Raw genomic sequence first — 18,194 nt, 5'->3', positions numbered from 1 at the left:
GAAAGCCAGTAATCAGCGGAACAGATTAGATGTTGACACAGAGGTGTCTACAGTATAATCTGAAATATGAAAACTACAGCAACAATAAAAGACCCAAGAGCTGACCAGCTAAAGGCTGCTGCAGCATTCTATGCAGCAAAGAGAGAAATTGCTATGCAAGGCCAGTTATAGTAAGTCACAAAAGCATTTTGGCATTAAAAAAAAAGGACAGGCAATCTATTCTAAAATTGAGGATTAAAGTCAATTAGAGTTCATCTTATTCTGTGCAGAATGCGCATCGATGAAACAGTACTGTGCTAGAGAAAATAAATTATAAATCATACACATGAAAAGAAGGAGAGTAGAAAATGTAGCTGGAGGCTTACACATTCTGCATGGTACATGTTTCATTTTTAATAGCTCTTTGATCTTCATTTTCAGAAATAGCTCTGCCTGTCAGAAGTTACCCATCCAAAATGTCTGAGTCATAGTTACTCTTGACCCTCAAGGTTCCTGCATATGACTGAGGTCTCATTCTTGGATTCATGAGGACAACAAACTTCAAATCTACATAGATTCATATATCTCTTTACTATATTTGACTCAACAATTTTTAATGAAGAGCACAAGAACTAACAAACACTCCTTCCCTTTTCCCAAGGTTCAGCATTAACGGAAAATACAAGGAAAATAAAAAGGGAAACTAATTACCATGTAACAGATTGAGGAGATTAAACAGCTGCAATGCTTTGAATACACTATACAGTATACACAGGCAAATGCTGAATGAAGCAGCATTACAGAGACACACATATGGACAGTCCACATATGACAGAACATTGGCTTGCAACAAGCTTTTCAATAGACAGCTTCAGCAAATCTTTTCAGATTAACAATATTTCTGTGTTAATTTATAACAAATGGTTTTGCAAGCAAACTGTCAGAATTTTATATTATTTCCAAGGTTTTAGTACTACCAGCTATTGGACTGGCCAGTTGCAAGCCTGGTAAGTCTAAAATTCAGTTATGCTACAATTTAAAAATGACCAAGCCAATTTAGTATAGTTTGTCAATAGGTACTGTACAGGACTTGGGTTAATTGTTTAATGGGACTGTTCAAAAAATAAACATCCAATATGTACAAATATTGGTTTATTGCATACAAGTGAAAATATTAACACTAAAGCCCCAATCCTGCACACAAAAGTGGCTTAACTTTATGCACATGAATAGTCTCACACAAGTCAATGGTACTATTTATATGCATAAAGTTAAGCATGTTGCGTGAGTGTTTGTAGGTTTGGGATCCCAAGTGCTTAATAGCGAATCTGAGTCCTCAAGTAATTTTAAAGTAGTCAAGGTAAATAAAAGAGATCTGACAGCTTTGCAGGATTCTGGGTGAAGCAATTAAGTCTTGTTTAAATAGTAATTAAAAAAAAAATCGCACACACAAAGTTAAATGCCAGGACAAACATCAAGAGCAAAACAGGTGTGACATCTCTCTTACAGGAAACCTCTCGTTAGAAAGGTCACAAGTTTTGTTCCGCATTAGAGTTTAAAGCAGAGATAGGGAGCTGAAGGAAGCAGATTCAAAGATTTCCTGTTCCCTTTACATTTATTCTTTTTTATAAAATGTAAGGAGAAAATTGAGGTGTGCCCCAAAACATGTGGAAATATTGATCCCACTCTTTGGTAGTGGTTCACATTTTTTCCAGGAATGGCGGGGCAGGGGCATAAAGAGTGCACTAAAATCTGCAACATGAACAATCTTAAATAGACTGAAAATCTCAAGGCATCTACAAATTACCACTTATGGTTAAGAGAAAGCAGTGTTATTACTGGAGAGAAAACTCACTGTTTTCAAAATGATGCTGTAAAACAGCTATTTAGAATTGCATCTTGGCATATGAGATCTTGAGCTCTCCATTCAGAAATCGTTTTAAAGTTTATTTAGGTATTTTAATGGATGGCCATATATCCAGGTATTTAGAGTTTTCAGAAGCTTTATTGGGTTCTAGTTTTTTAAATTAAAAAAACCAACCCCCCCCCCCCTATTTTGCAGGCACTCATTAATACAGATTAATGACTTTGGTATTCTGAAGTAAATCCAGATTTTGAACATTAGTTAGGAGGGGAGACACACAGAATACCCAAATACATTTTCTTCTCCTCACCATTAAATATGGAAACATTCAATACTTGAGAAATATAGGAGAATTACAACATTAACACTGTTTTGTTGCTCATAGTTGCATCTCAGAACTGAGGATTTAATCTTGAACTATGGCTGGACTTGTGGGTCTGGCTACCCAGAACATCCTGTCTTCAAACTTGTTCTGATATTATTCCAGTGTTTCCAACTCTAAAAATTTTAATCACAAGTCTTGTGATATTTGGGGTTTTTCTTAAAGTCTCTTTTCCTGGAGTCATGTTATTACATTAGAATCTCAGCCTTCTTTAAAAAAGTTTCTAGCTCTCATGATTGTGGAGAAAAGACTGAAAATGTGAACTCTAAGAATAGTAAATTCAGGTTTGCCTTCTGGTTAAACTTCTGCATATTTAAGCCCATCTCATAATTTGAAGTGTGCAGTGGAGGATGGAGACGTTCAAACAGTTTCTGAGCAGTATTGTTAACTCTAGCATCCTATTTGGAGATTATTTATAACTCTGCTGTCATTTAAATGACATGAACCACTGTACAGTACAGGTTCTTGTGGATGAGAAGACAATTCTCTACTATCCCTCCAGTATGCACGTGTTTTCAGCATTTCTCAACAAAATGTCTAAGTGAATTGCATCACAAAGGAAAGTTACAAAATGAAACATTTTAAATGGAGAATCCTATGCCACAGCTTTAAAGAAAATATCTATACTGCATATTTCTGTAATTTGAATTCAGGAACAGAAGTAGCTACATTTTATATCTTAACAGTTTATTCCTGTTTTGGACTCCTACATCTGAAAACGTGGTACATAACTCTTTCTGGACTGTTCTAAAACCACTAACGTCTGCTGGAAGGCAGACTGGTGTGTCTTGGTTCAGAAAGTACAGAGATGCTGTTCCTGGGGACAGCGAAATTAAGAAAATGCTCTTTGAATTTACTCATTAAAATGAAGGATAGGAAAAGTCCTATCCATAATTCCGATTATGTCCTGAGCAACTGTTTTGCTCTTGTGGTTGATTAACTCTTGGGCTCAAGAAAGCAAATTTTAAACAGATTTGAGGAGTTAAAGATAGAGGAGCACAGACCAAATGCAAGGTTTAAAAATACTTTCCCCGATAATTGCAACAAAATACTCTGCAGGAAAGCATTTCATGCCATGATTTTCTTGTTCTAAGATCCTCTACTACCTTCCCTTCCTGACTGAACTGCTTCAAAATACTCTAGTAAGGTGCAAAAAGGAGAATTTGGGGTTTTTTTTTGGAGTAAGTCAATATGCAGCTGTTTCATGATACACCAAGAATGTTCCAGTTAAAGTCTGCTTAATATACCTACAGCTGCTACTCCTAAAAAATGTCTTAAAGTGAGGGTGGGAATAGTTTATTTCAGCACCTGGCTAGGTCTATCACACTGGAAAGGGATGCCATAGATTCATTAAGAGCAGTGTATAATCGGGTATAAACAGTCTGCCTTCAAAAACAGACTTCCTCACTTTAAGAAAAAACATTTCTAGGAACCATTACAAATGGAAGATGTTAAAGTTTCCACACGAGATCCTTTAAACACTATTCAGATTGGTTAAGAGAATCAATATGTCCTCTCCCCGCCACAAAAGGAAAATATTTGCTTTGGAGTAGCTCAATCAAGGGAAGGATATGGGAAATGAAGTACATTATTATTACTGGATCCCTGAAACATAACCAAAAGAAGAGGAAAACGATCTGCATTATGAGATTCATGTCTAACATGGCAGGATAATCAGCAAAGGGACGCTTGTTAGTGAAGTGCGTCGCCAGCCCACGCGTCTTACCTGTCATTGTACACTGGTAGTGAGAAACCACTGTTGGGGTGAAGGCTAAAAAAGAAAAAATTAGGGAAAGCAAACTGAATAACAAAACAAATGTGTGTACATATATTTGTGTGTAAATATCTTTACACATATACTGTGTGTGGAAAATCAGAAAATGGGTGTGTGTATGTAAGCTGGCACATTCTATAAAAAAAAAAAAATCACAGACAAAGGTGGCATTTCATGTGAGGGGAACAGATTTCTTGCCTGAGATACCTAAGATAGTCTAAGAGGTAGATTGTTACATTTTCTACCCGATATAGATCTCACTCTGATGACATGAGGTAAGTTGTCCATGATCATGATAGAGGATTTTATATTATGTTGTAATTAAAAAAAAATAAAAATATTTGTTATAATTTAGTGTGGTGCACATATTAAACTAACAGTCTAGCTCCTGGACAGCAATATCTATAAATCTCTCCCCCACAGTCTGCACTACTGTCCCTAAAGATCTCTCTCTTCCCCTTACTGGTTTTTGCCATTGACAAATGGGAGGGACAGGTATGATTAAAAACAAATATAAGAAATTCAGGCAGGAAAACCAAACCTTGTAATTTCCAAGCCTTCCGTTGTTCCTCTTTGGCAATTTGTTCCATGTCTTTGTCGTATATGTAATCTTGACACATAAAGCAGTATATACCCCCATACAAAAGGTCTATGGCTGCAAAACAGAAAGGGGAGAGGGGGGGAAAAGAGAAAGAAAGTGAGTTCAAATCTAGAAGAAAGAATGCCAAACGTGGAAGCCTATCTTCCATGTACTTCTTTCCTGCACAAAAATGTCTGTGCAATTAGAAATTGGAAAACCTGTTGCGGGATTTTTCAGTTACAGTACAAGTTATCTAACTGGTAAAGGCAGAGGAAGACGACACCAATGGTAAAGTGTTAGCTGGCTCAAGTTTGCCTTGTATTCTGCAATAAGTAATTACAATGCACGATACAAGTAATGAAAAGCCATAATTAAAGCAACTGATTACTAGGCATGCAGAGTTAGTCTTATACCACAATCTGAAGAGTTGATATGCTGGGGAGAATTTACTTTTTCTATTTCTAAAACAGAAAATGCAGGTGTTTTTGTTCAAATTCATTAAATAACTTCAAAGTGTATATTTAAAACCTGAATGAAAATTCAAATAGATCAGGCATTAAACATTCAAATATATTAAAATTTTCAGTGCTTTTGTTCAGGCCAATGATCTTTTGCAAAGTTGTTTACTGCTGACATTAGCTTTTTCTTTCAATTTTAATTTGGACAAACTAATTATGACCAATGTTGCAAAAGTCCTCTTTCTTTCAGGTCAAATAGTAGCAGGCCATTAAGTAACTGAAAGAGCTGTAATAAAAATAAGTGTCAGGTGACCAGGCAAAAGACATTTTATTAATACACTGGATGACACAGAAATAAATTTAATAATTTTAATCATAGCAAGCTGTTGATTCTCAGTCATTCAAAACAAATCAAACCATAGTGTACTTAGGGAAGTGACAAAATTCGAATGGGTGCTGCCAAATGATGAATTTGCTAGCTATGAACAGCAACAGAGCATGATTTGCATCCTTAGGACAACTAAGAACACCACCACTATTTCCCCTAAGATGCTGTTTCCTCCATTTTTCTGATTTTGAATTTCCTTTATTCCCAGCTTAAGGTGACAAAATTTAAATTATTTTTCTACAATGGAAACCATTATCAAATTAAGAAGATTAATAGAAATAGTTTTGGCTGATTCTACAGCAGATTTTAAAAACAAAATGCAACTGGGGTTGTGCTGCTCACTACCGCCAGACAAAGTGGGGATCCCCTTCTGGGGTCCCCCCTAGAGTGACCAGATGGCCTGATAAGTCCCGATTTTGAGGAGTTTGTCCCGTGTCTCGACCAGACTACAGTCGGGACGCCATTTGTCCCAATATTTTGTTTCCTGGTCTTCGTCGGAAAGTCCTTCATTCAGGGATGGTCTTTGGCAGCAGGTGCTTCTGTCTTTGGCGGCAAGGTTTATTATCCCCCGCCGAAATACTGCCAAAGATTGTCCGCAACTGAAGGGCTCTCCGCCGAATTGCCGCCAAACTCCTGGATGGGTGAGTGTTAAAAAAAAAAAAAAACAAACAACAACAACAACAAAAAGCCCCCCCCCCCACGGGTCCTGATATTTTCCCCTTAACATCTGGTCACCCTAGTCTCCCCACACCTAGTGCACCAGGGTTCATATAGTTAGTTTCCTGCCCAGCCCCAGCCAGTCGAATTTGGGAGACAAACTGCAGGTGGAGTCAGCCCCTCGAAGCCAAGAAACTCCATTAGCTCACCTAGAACTCAAAGCAGCACCACTACCAGAACTTTTGGAACTTCCTGACCAACTCTCCACCCACCTCTCTCCCCCTCCCCCCTTTTTTGATTCTAGACACGTTTTCTTCCTTTCTGATTGCGAGACATTTTCTTCAAACCACCTCAACCCTTTCCTCAGTGTCTCTCCGCTGCAACTTCACTCTTTATGCTCATTATATTCCCCTCTAACCTTCCCTCCCTCCCCTCTCTATATTAGTCTTCCTTTTTTCACTCCTATGCTTTATTAATTCATCCTGTCCCCCTGCTCACACTATAACCCACTATATACACTTTTAAAAAGGGAAACTTATTAAAAAAGGAATTAACATGGTGTTTACCAGCCATCACTCTGCTTATATGCTATATCTTTTCCCCACGCTTGTCTATCTTTTCTGTTAAGACTGTAAACAATTTGGGGCAGGGACTATCTGTTACGTTGTGTACTTGCCTAGTACAATGTTGTCTTGATCCCGATTTGGGACATTTAGGCACTACTAGAAAACAAATTAGTGATATTCTCATAAAGGCGTTATTATTAAAGTGGCTGAGAGTCTAACCTGAGGTGATACCCTGGAATGAAATAGTAAGAATTGTTAGAAGGTCATAATTAAATGGCAGAAGTAGTGGTATGAATTGTACAATATCTGCTTACACTAGGGTTGTACTTTACCAGTGTTATCTAGTCTTCATTTTCTTCAACAATAAACAATTTTGAACAATATATGTACCTCTTTCAGTTAGATGATTTACTTCTAACCCTAGAGTATTGGTTCTGAAGCCAAAATCAGGTAAAGTTGTACAATTATTCAGGGCACAATAAGGCTACTGGACCCTTCAGATCTATTAAGCACTCTATAAACACTAACAACAGGAAAAGCTTTGTTATCTGGCATGTTGGGGGAATGGGGGAGTGACAGTCAAAAATTCCAGTTAACTAAGAGTTATACTTACCAATGGAGGGAGGGAGTTTGGGTGCGGGAGGTGGCTCAGGGCTGGGGCACAGGAAGGGTGCGGGGCGTGGGCTCTGGGAGGGAGTTTGGATGTGAGAAGGGGCTCAGAGCAGGAGATTGGGGCACGGGAGGGGGCTTGGGGTGCTGGATCCGGGCGATTCACCTCAGGCGGCTCCTTGCAAGTGGCAACATGTCTCTGCTGCTCCTAGGTGGAGGCGCAGCCAGGCAGCTCTGCATGCTGCCTCCGCCCATGGGTGCAGCCCCCACAGCTCCCACTGGCCATGGTTCCAGGCAAATGGGAGCTGTGGAGCCAGTGCTCGAGGAAGGCCGGGTTAGCGCATAGAGCCCCCGTGGCCATTCCTCCGCCTATGAGCAGCAGGGACACGTTGCCGCTTCCAGGGAGCCATGTGGAGCCAGGTAGGGAACCTGCTGATGCCACACCAACCTGACTTTTAACGGCCCCGTCAGTAGTACTGACTGGAGCCGCCAAAGTCCCTTTTCAAATGGATGTTCTGTTGGAAAACCGGACACCTGGCAACCCTATTGAAGATTTGTATTGGGAGATATCAGAAGAGCTGGTTTCTAGAGCACAGCTTTTACTATATATTCAAACTATCTTTAGAGCCAATAGTCATGTAGTGCATAGAGAGTGTGTTTGCAGTTATATATCAATCTGATTCTACACAGCTGGGTGCCAAAGTCAGTAGGGAATCCTGTAGGAGACATCCATACTGAAGAGACACTCCTCATTCAGAGTAGAGTGAGAAGGAAATCTATGGAATAAAAAACAAAGGACAACAGAACCACCAGGCTGGAAGAATTTCATAATTGTTCCAATGCTTGATTAAGAGCTTTTAAAGACAAGTCCTCCTTCAGAATCCCTATGTGCATAGTACAAAGTCTGTTGTATATACTCCAATACTTTATATCATTAACAAGATGATAGATTTGGGGTAAATTATCTCAAGTACCAAGGAAACCGCTCAAACATACATGCTTCATTACAAGAGAATGGAAGGACAGGAAGTTATATTACTATTAAAAATAATGGAATTTATCTTCCATAAAAAGTTTTAATTGGCAAATAATTTAAGATTCTAAATGAGCTAGTGGTTTTCAACTTACTTGCTATGACTCTTTTTTACACATTAATTTATCTGCCTACCCTAACCCTATGGAAATAAACTAAGCTATTTCCATTGGAACGAATACTTATAGCCTACACTGTTAAACCATGTGAGTTCTCTTGCTACACATTTCTTCAGCTGCCAGTGTACACATCAAAGGCATTGTGATAGAAATGTCTCCATTACAGATCCCAGTGAGGTCAGACTACTTTTATATACATGATCAAAAACTAGAAATTAATGCTATTTTAACTGCAATGATTTCACATTCTTTGCAGTTAAAAAGTCTATTCCCTTAAAGCACACAACTCATTAATTAGCATTAGCTGAATTTATGTATGCACATCAACAGCACAGTATTTTAGCGTTACTTTTTAGTACTTCTTTCAAGCATTTGTAAGAAGGGTGTATTAAAGTTTTTGTTCCCCCCCCACCAATGAAAAAAATTGTTTTTTGTTGCATCAAATCATCATCAGTGGCTAGATTGGAGAGTAAAACCACCTATTTTTTCCAAAGCTCTGTCCACCACCACAGTTCCACCCACTACTAAAGCACCTAGATAGAATGTCTTATTTCAGTCTGGAACCTAGCTGGGTGCATCAGTGCCTCAGGTTCCTTGCTAGGGTGCACTCCACTCTTCCTGGACTGCTTCTCCTGTTTATCTGCTACTACTCCAGTGGCTTCGGGGAATGCTCTGGTGCTTCCAAGCTACTTGCAGGCAGGCACCAAGCTCTCCTTTCCTAAACACATTCCATTCCTCCAGTACCACCACCTCCTACTACTGCTGCTATTGCTACTGCAATCAGCCTTCCACCAGAGCAGAAAATAATACTTGTAGCAGCTCCTAATACTGCGGCTTCCTCACAAAAACCACCCATCCTTGTAAGTGGCTCTGGTGAGGCTCCCTCTACTGGCACATGCTAATAAGAGCATGAAAGCAATTGACCTATGCAGTCTCAGACAGCTGCAGTGTTGAAGTTTTGCACCAGTGGCCAGCTGGTACTGACAAGGGTGGAGAGATGTTAGCAGGGTCAGAAAGGGGTTGGGATAATGTATGGGTACATACCAACTGTTTCTGGGCCCTGATCATTATAACAGTAGGATCTGAAGCATCAAAAACACTTTAAAACTGTAATTTTCACTCCATGCATCTGAAGCGGTTTTTGCCCAAATAAATTTGTTAGTTTTTAAGGTGCCAACGGACTCCTCATTGTTTTTGTGGATACAGACTAACATGGTTACCCCTTGAAACTTTAAAACTTGTTTCTTCTTAGATATCAGACAATTTGTTCTTTGGTTGCCGCTTAATTTTCAAATAAAACCAATACATATTTTGTTTTCAAAAATACAGCAAACTTTATCAATTAGTGCTTTTTGTGTTTATATTGTATACAGTTTTTGTTCACCTTCTACGCCACCATATGTGCAGAAGTCATTTGCACTGGCCACAGACCTTCCAACAGAAGGGACAGAAAGTATGTGGAGCTGACTGCATGGACACAGAAAAGAGTAATTGTAAATCCTATAGAGGAATACGTCCCCCGCCCCCCATGGTTATTTTATCAGATTTCGTGAACGTAATACCCAGACTATTCTCCCACGTGTCCCATAAATTGTTATTTTTGTAGAATACAACTAAAAAAACCAGTAAGTATGCAAAACAAAGTATTTGATAGTGCTATTAGATGAGTCGCAAAATGGATAGCTACTCACTTAAATTCAGTTTTACTCGTAATAGTGCAGGCAAGGTACAGAATTTTAATATATAGAAAAGGAGGAACTTTCCAACATATAGCATTTTTTATATCTTCCATACTAACATTTTCCCCCTTAGAACAAAAGCCCAACTCGATAATACTACATTTGACAAGATCCTCAACTTGATCTCCTAGCAGACCTTTATGTACACAACTCACAACAGTTTAGAGAAGTGGTGCCCAAACTTTTCCTGTTGCACCCCCCCCCTTTAACAGTAATGGAATCTGTCATCTCCCCCGTCCCGTCCCCTGCATTAATGTACAGCCAAGGCTTCCTCAGCAGAGGAGTCTGGGCTGATGGTGGAGCTGGGGGCAGAACCGAGGATGGGAGAAGGCGCTGGGGTTAGAAGTGGAGCTGGCCTGGGGGCGGAGAGGGAGCAAGGGTAGAGCTGGGCTGGTGGCAGAACCGGGCTTGGGAGGGCTCTCTCCCCACCCCCGGGGGAGGCTGGCCCAGGCCTCACCACACCTCCCGCCCCGGAACATTCCTGTGTCCCCCCCAAGTTCTGGAGAGTTCTTAAGGAAAGCAGCTCAGATGTCAGTAGGGTTGCTATTTTTGGTTGGATGTATTTCCTGGAGATTTCATCATGACATAACCTTTAATTAAATATTAATCTTTAATTCCTGGAGACTCCAGGACAATCCTGGAGGCTTGGCAACCGTAAGCATTAAATTTAGAGGGACCAATCCTGCCTCCCCCATTTTCCTCTTTGGGCCAACAAAAGTGTTGCATTCCGGCATGAGTTTTTTGTTTTGCCAAATGAATCTGCTGATGCCTCCGTGACAATGTTTAAGGGGAGAAACAGGGAGACTGTGGGAGTTAGGTTGCAATATGTAAAAAAGCAAAGGTGACCACTTCAGAGTCAGTGGATCTCATTCTGCTAAGTCTTTCCATTCACTCCATTCACGATACTTGACTGAAACGCAACAAAACTGGTTCTGTACAACTCAACATGGACCACTTCACAGAGAGGTGTGTTATCTTTTCACCAGGGGGCTGTGCTAAATAATCTTTATCATTCCAGTTTCAGTGTATGTTCCTGCAAATCAACCGTGACCACTTAATTTTTGTTGCTAAGTACTATTTATATTCATGTACTGCATAATATACACAGCAAGATAACATTCAGGTTTATGTCAGGGAATGCCTCTTGGAAAGTTATTTGTTTTTAAGCAGATGGTAAAATAATGAAACACAGAAGAGAAAGAATGAATATTAAAAAAGTGTGATTTGCAAACTAATTATGAATATTTGCATAATCGGGTGAAAACATGTTACTCTGGCCTTTAATGAAGGGAGCTCAGTGAGGGATCAGGCCCAACGGAGATAGAACTGAAAATTTACTGACACTTTTATGATGTATAGATGTAACCACACCTCTGTCCCCAATTATATGCTTTTCTCCTCCCACTATGCTTTACAATAGCCTCAAAAATGTGTGATACATACTCAGTTTGGTTGATATACATCTGAGAGAGTTTTTTGCTGAGCAACTCCATAATAATGAAACTTACCTTGCAAGCAAACCCCCCCCCCCCAAACAAACAAAACAAAACAAACAAGGAAACCTACTACCCTAAACAGGCTTCAAGAGTGGATTTCAACCCCAAATCACAATGTGTTACAAATCTATAAAACATTTCACTTTTAAACCAGGAAAATTTTCATCATTTTTCCCTAAACTTCTTGGGTCACTGTAGACATTGCCAAAAATATCGTATCATATATTTTATTGCACCGCAGACCTCAATCGTTCTATGATTAACTATATTCATTTTTCTTGGAAGCTTCAAATGCATTTGTATGGCCTGTGCCTTTCAGACCCAAGAGGAACAAATATAGTTAAATGTAGCATTGAAACAAACCTACTCCTCCAACATCCCTGTTCAAAACACCATTATCTGCATTCTATTTCCCTCTGTTGTTTAAAGTACTACATTAAAGGATGGGCATCACTAATATAGCATAAAAATATGGGGACATGCTTGTCTGATATAACCTGCATGGAAAAAAAAACTAACATTGTGAGCTTGTTGTCCTTCTTAAATGTTTGAAAAGTACCTAGCACAAAGTGGACACTAATGTAAATAAATAATAAAACTTTCCCCTCAGAAAAATAATTTGAGCCCACACCAATGCCTTAAAAAAATTATTTCCCTTTGCAACTCATTGCATATATGGGTCCATCTTGCTAGAAGTAGCTATAAAAATTTTAATGTGGGCATGAGCCATGGATCTCTCCTTTGCAAAATCTCCCCTTTATAAATTAAGTCAAGCAGCTATCAACTTTATGTGGGTCTTGGCTATTTCTAACTATGAAATACAAAAATGTAGCTCTCTCCACATCCATTGTAAGAACAAAAGCCATAATGTTCATGTTTCTGTGGTCCGAGTTCTCATATAAACTTTGATAAACTCGTGAGAGAACCAAAATAACACCACTAACACTAAATCAATGCCTTCTCATTCTATTAAGAGCCTCCAGTATTGTTAGACAGGAAAGACAAAAAGGTTAGTTATGGTTAATGCTGTGAGTCTTTTGCGGAAGTCACGGATTCCGTGACTTTTCATGACCTCCGTGGCAGCTGAAGTGGCTGGTGCGGCAGACCCCAGGGCTGCCTGAGCCACAGGGGCGGTCCTGGGGCCAACCGCACCGGCTGCTGCTCTGGCGGCCCGAGGCAACTGGTCCCGGGCGCTACACTGGAGTAGAGGTCTGGGAGCAGCAGCAGAACCCTAGGTCGCCCCCGCCTGGAGGAGCAGCAGCGGTGGTGGGGCCCCAGGCTGCCCCCTGGCCCAGGGTGGTGGCGGCAGGGCCCCAGGACATCCCCACCCAGGAGCAGCAGTGGTGGCAGGGCCCTGGGCTGCCCCCCACCCCCAGGAGCAGCAGCAACCACCAGAGCACCCTCCTCCCCAGCATCTAAGATTTAGTATGGGGTATTTAGTAAAAGTCACGGACAGGTCACTGTGACTTTTTGGTTGTGACCTGTCCGTGACTTTTACTAAAAATACCTGTGACTAAATCGTAGCCTTAATTATGGTAACCTTTTTACAAAATATGCTTAGTCTAATAACATGCCCCCAAACTCACCTAAGGTGTTATCCTTACCAGCCTCCTGAATAACAATGCTCTGACATCCATTGGGAAGGACATTCCAAACTTCACCCCACATTTTGAGGATTTGGTGTATTAGTACAATGATAGGCACATACTAGCCTTCTTCCTGCTTCCCTACCCACTGCTGAGAGGCTTGGAAACACTCTGCATCATTGCTAAGAATTCTCAGGTTGACTGAGTGAACCTCAGACCTTCAGCACAGTAAGTCATAAAAGGAATCAAACTTGTAGACAGATCCACCTGGTGTATCAATTGAATCACAAATCTTCTTCATGATAATCAAAAGGTAAGTAAAACTTTTGACGGCCTTCTCTTCCACATTCCCCACCCCAGCCTACATGTTAAAATATGGCGGGTGTCCTGTTGGCACAGAGAGGTGAGAAGCAAGGTTTCTCACACCACCCACAGGGATGAGGGGGTTGCAAATTTCCATCATCATTTGCGAGTTAACAACCTACTTGGAAGCTCAATACTGCCTCCAAGCTATTACCAGAGTGATTAAATTGACAATACTAAAATTACAATATCATCCATCCTTCAAATTCTATTAACAGCATTTAAAATATATATCTAATTAAGATTGCTTTGATTTACAATGAAGTTGCAAGGTAAAAAGCAATAGGAGTTACAACAAACACGCCTTCAGCATCTTCCAAAAACAAAACAAAAAAAAACCACACACATTTTTAAAAAACATTCTGTTTTTGAAATGCTCAAACTCCCACATAAACACACACTCACACCCCATTGCTATAGCAACCGTTCACTTATGAGTATGTCAGTGCTACACAGCTGTTATTCATAGATCATAGAGTATCAGGGTTGGAAGGGACCTCAGGAGGTCATCTAGTCCAACCCTCTGCTCAAAGCAGGACCAATCCCCAGACAGATTTTTACCCCAGTTCCCTAAATGGCCTCCTCAATGATTGAACTCACAACCCTGGGTTTAGCAGGCCAATTCCTCCTTCCCTCATTTCAAACAAGCACTGTCCCTCAAGTTTTTTTTTTTTCCTTAAATAGGCTATAGTGATGCTTTCAGAAATATGAAAAACCTGCTTCTCTCTCTCTACAGAAAAACTCGCCTTCCTATAGTCAGTCTGACTATATTAAGAATTGTGGAATTATATGGTTGGAACAAAATCCAATAAAGCAGACTGAGGCTCTCCCTAGGTCTACAGCTACACGATAATGTAAATGGAGTATGAAACTTTATAACTGCTACACAGCTGACCCTGTCCACACAAGCAGGACAACTGTTTTGCCACATAATTTGAGATAGGAGCTTGGGGAACAATGTTTTTCAGCCTTTGCCAAAAAAACTGTCACTGGACCTACAGCTTATGAAAAAAACCCAAAGTCTTCAAACTGCTGTACCTGGGATTGAACCATGGGTGGAGGGTATAATAGGCCAGGGAAGGCCGAGGGACACCTGGGCCACAGTGGCCCAGCCCCCCTCCCCACTTGCTGCTGCCCAGTGCCTACCTTAGAATTTTAAAAACAAAACACCTTGACCAAACCATGGGAACAGCCACGGGTATTAAGATGGGTCCCCAATCTGCCAACCTCTTCATGGACCATCTTGAAGAAGAATTTCTGCACAAATGCATCATGAAACCAATGATATACTTGAGGTACATCAATTACATTTTTATCCACTGAACAGACAGACAATCTAAACTGCCTCAGATTTCCACCGCAACTTCAACCACCGCCACCCATCCATTAAACTCTTTCATAACCATTAAAACCCAAACTGTCAATATCAGGTATCAAACAAATATATTAATTAAATATTAAAAATCGATCTCAAGTTCTCAGGTAGCATTTAATTTTTTTTTGGCCTACCTGTAAATCTCAATGATGACTTTGCTGTTTGCATGTGTACGGTGAAATCAATGCTTACCAATTTAAAAATCTAATCCTTCCAAGACTATACATAGTGAATGAAGTGGCTGAACTCTATTTAGTTTCTATCTTCCACATTCTAAGATTGTCCCATGCACTGCTCACCATCCAACCTGTGCAGAGGTCCCAAATCTGCTCAGTTATGCCCCTGTAAATATCAGAGTCAATCCATTAGTTTCAACAGAGCTACTTCAATTTACCATGGGGTAACTACAAACGAGGTACTAACCATCATCTAATTCACTATACATCATTCAACTTAGGCACTGAATGAGGCAGCAGTTCCTGTGGAAATAATAGTATACGATTATGAATATATTCTAACTCAACACCACAAGGGAGAAAAGATGCATGGGCATCCTAAATTCTGATATTTGTTGCTTTGCGGGGAGGGGAGAGACGTAGGGTACCCCTTACTTCCTCCATCTCAATTTTTTAATAAATCCTCAAACAGCTTCTTTCTATTTTAAGTACTTTTATGTATTGCCTTCCTCTGTGTTTTTAGGCACTTTGGGGCCTAAAAGCTATTATGAGCCTGTCTACACTGCAGCAACAGCAGTCCAGAGATCTAGGCTAAGAATCAAGAAAACACTTAAGCACCCATTGAAATCATTCATTTAAGTATATGCTGAGATGATTTCATAACTAGGACCACAATCCAGCAATGCATGCCATGAAGTGGACCTTAACTATGTTCTACAATCAGGTTAAACTTTGAATATCTCTGGGTATGGAATACAGTTAAGGGCCAGTTTGCACCACAGTGTCTCTGAACTCTTGTAATTATCACTTAGAGAGGCCTTCTAATGCTTCTTGATTTGGGGGACACACGCGCTGTTCTGGACAGATCTTGTCACTTTGATTACAAATAAAAGGTTTAATGTTAAATGGCCAGTTTGGGTTTTGAATACTTAGATTGGGGTTAAATATTGCTTGGGAAAAAAGATGCTTATTTCAGTTCACTTCTGATAGGCACATGCATTTCGAATAGGATGTACATGACTGATTTTTTTTCCTCCCCCAAAAAATATTACTGTCATTTGCTTAACTTGACCCTTTAATTTCCATTTCAGCAGCGTATGCTGTTTCTCCCTCCCCCCCCCTTTTTTTTTTTTTAAAACAAGCGCATAGCAATGGCCACTGACCAACTGACAGACAGCAGCAAAACAAATTTTTCTTCCCCCAACTACAAAGACTTTGATCCCATAGTCTAATAAAACATCACTTTGAAATGACATTTTCTCAGAGAGAAAAAGAAGAGTGCAACTTCTTAGAGCGCGTTGTGAAAGAAATAGTAGTTCAAAACTGTGGCTATGCGTCACTGGTTAATGACACCATATTTTGGACAATGAATTTAATGCCATAAAAGCTAAGCTGCTTCAAAGGATTATTTCAGTATAGAACTGTAAGAACTGTTACTGTTCTAGAAGTCTTCAAACAGGCTTGACAAATATTTTATTCTGGACTAAAGAAATAAGCTACAAAAGATGTAAAGGCTTTTGAAACCAAGCCCATTAATATACTCCATTGCCTGGAAAGGGAGTACATGAAGGCCTGATTTTCAATGAGTTGGCTGCACAATTACATGAGCTGAACCCATAGCCATGTTCTGCTTGCAATTACCATGAATGGGTGTGGAAATCGGTATTTGTGCACACAAATGATCATAAAGTAGCTATTAGGGTTACCACCTTTCTAAACGTTGCTAACTGGACCACCAAGGCCTCAGCCCTTTCTGCCCCCTCCCCCGCAAGGCCCACCACTGTCGCTCTTCATCACTGCATAATGCCTCAAATAAATGTGGTAAGTTCATTTTTGTCACTCCTCTCTCTCTCTGAGAAAGTGTCATTTCAAAGTGATGTTTCAACTAATTTGTATTTTTGATACTTGTATTAATTTTAGGGCTGTCAATTAATTGCAGTTGACTCACACGATTAACTCAAAAAATTCAATCACGATTAATTGCACTTATAACAATAGAATACCAATTGAAATTTATTAAATATTTGTGGATTTTTTCCTACATTTTCAATATTGATTTCAATTACAACACAGAATACAAAATGCACAGTGCTCACTTTATATTCTATTACAAATATATGCACTGTAAAAATGATAAACAAAAGAAACTATTTTTCAATTCACCTCCTACTGTAGTGTACTGTTTATTGTGAAAGTGTAAATTACAAACACAGATTTATTTATTTTTTGGTTACATAACTGCACTCAAAAAACAAAACTGTGTAAAACTTTAGAGCCTACAAGTCCACTCAGTCCTACTTCTTGGTCAGGCAATCACTCAAACAAGGTTGGTTATAATTTGCAGGAGATAATGCTGCCTGCTTCTTGTTCTCACCTGAAAGTGAGAGCAGGTGTTTGCATGGCACTGTTGTAACTGGCGTTGCAAGATATTTACGTGCCAGATGCGCTAAAGATTCATATGTCCCTTCATACTTCAACCACTATTCCAGAGGACATGCTTCCATGCTGATGGGTTCTGCCTGATAACAATCCAAAGCAGTGCAGACTGACGCATGTTTATTTTCATCATCCGAGTCAGATGCCATCAGCAGAAGGTTGATTTTCTTTTTTGGTAGTTTGGGTTCTGTAGTTTCCACATCAGAGTGATGCTCTTTTAAGACTTCTAAAAGCAGGCTCCAAACCTCATCCCTCTCAGATTTTGGACGGCACTTCAGATTCTTAAACCTTGGGTTGAGTGCTGTAGCTATTTTTAGAACTCTCACATCAGTACCGTCTTTGCATTTTGTCAAATCTGCTTTGAAAGTGTTCTTAAAATGAACATGTGCTGGGTCATCATCCGAGACTGCTATAAGATGAAATATATGCAGAATACAGGTAAAACAGAGCAGGAGACATACAATTCTCCCCGCAAGGAGTACAGTCACAAATTTAATCAACACATTATTATTTTTTAAACAAGCATCATCAGCATGGAATCATGTCCCCTGGAATGGTGGCCAAAGTATGAAGGTGCATACGAATGTTTAGCACATCTGGCATGTAAATACCTT

General features: G+C 39.8%; 1 protein-coding gene across 6 annotated transcripts in view; it reads right to left on the bottom strand.

Annotated features, from left to right (window-relative positions):
* Positions 1-18,194, bottom strand: part of USP22 (ubiquitin specific peptidase 22) — a 172,104-nt gene that overhangs the window by 65,989 nt on the left and 87,921 nt on the right. For 5 of the 6 annotated variants that reach the window (XR_005585417.1, XM_039491142.1, XM_039491146.1 and 2 more), the window contains 2 exons: positions 4,541-4,654; positions 3,952-3,996 (listed from right to left, as the gene is read on the bottom strand). Coding sequence is in view for 5 of the 6 variants with exons in the window: in XM_039491142.1 (XP_039347076.1) it covers positions 3,952-3,996; positions 4,541-4,654 (159 nt within the window). In the remaining variant the exon portion in view is untranslated. The remainder of the gene's footprint in view (positions 1-3,951; positions 3,997-4,540; positions 4,655-18,194) is intronic. The other variant, XM_039491143.1, reaches the window with a different exon arrangement.

Source organism: Mauremys reevesii, linkage group 10, assembly GCF_016161935.1.
Source record: "Mauremys reevesii isolate NIE-2019 linkage group 10, ASM1616193v1, whole genome shotgun sequence".
In the NCBI taxonomy this organism is placed as follows: Eukaryota; Metazoa; Chordata; order Testudines; family Geoemydidae; genus Mauremys; species Mauremys reevesii.
Note: the sequence above shows the minus strand (reverse complement) of the source record. Positions and strands in the feature narration are given on the sequence as shown.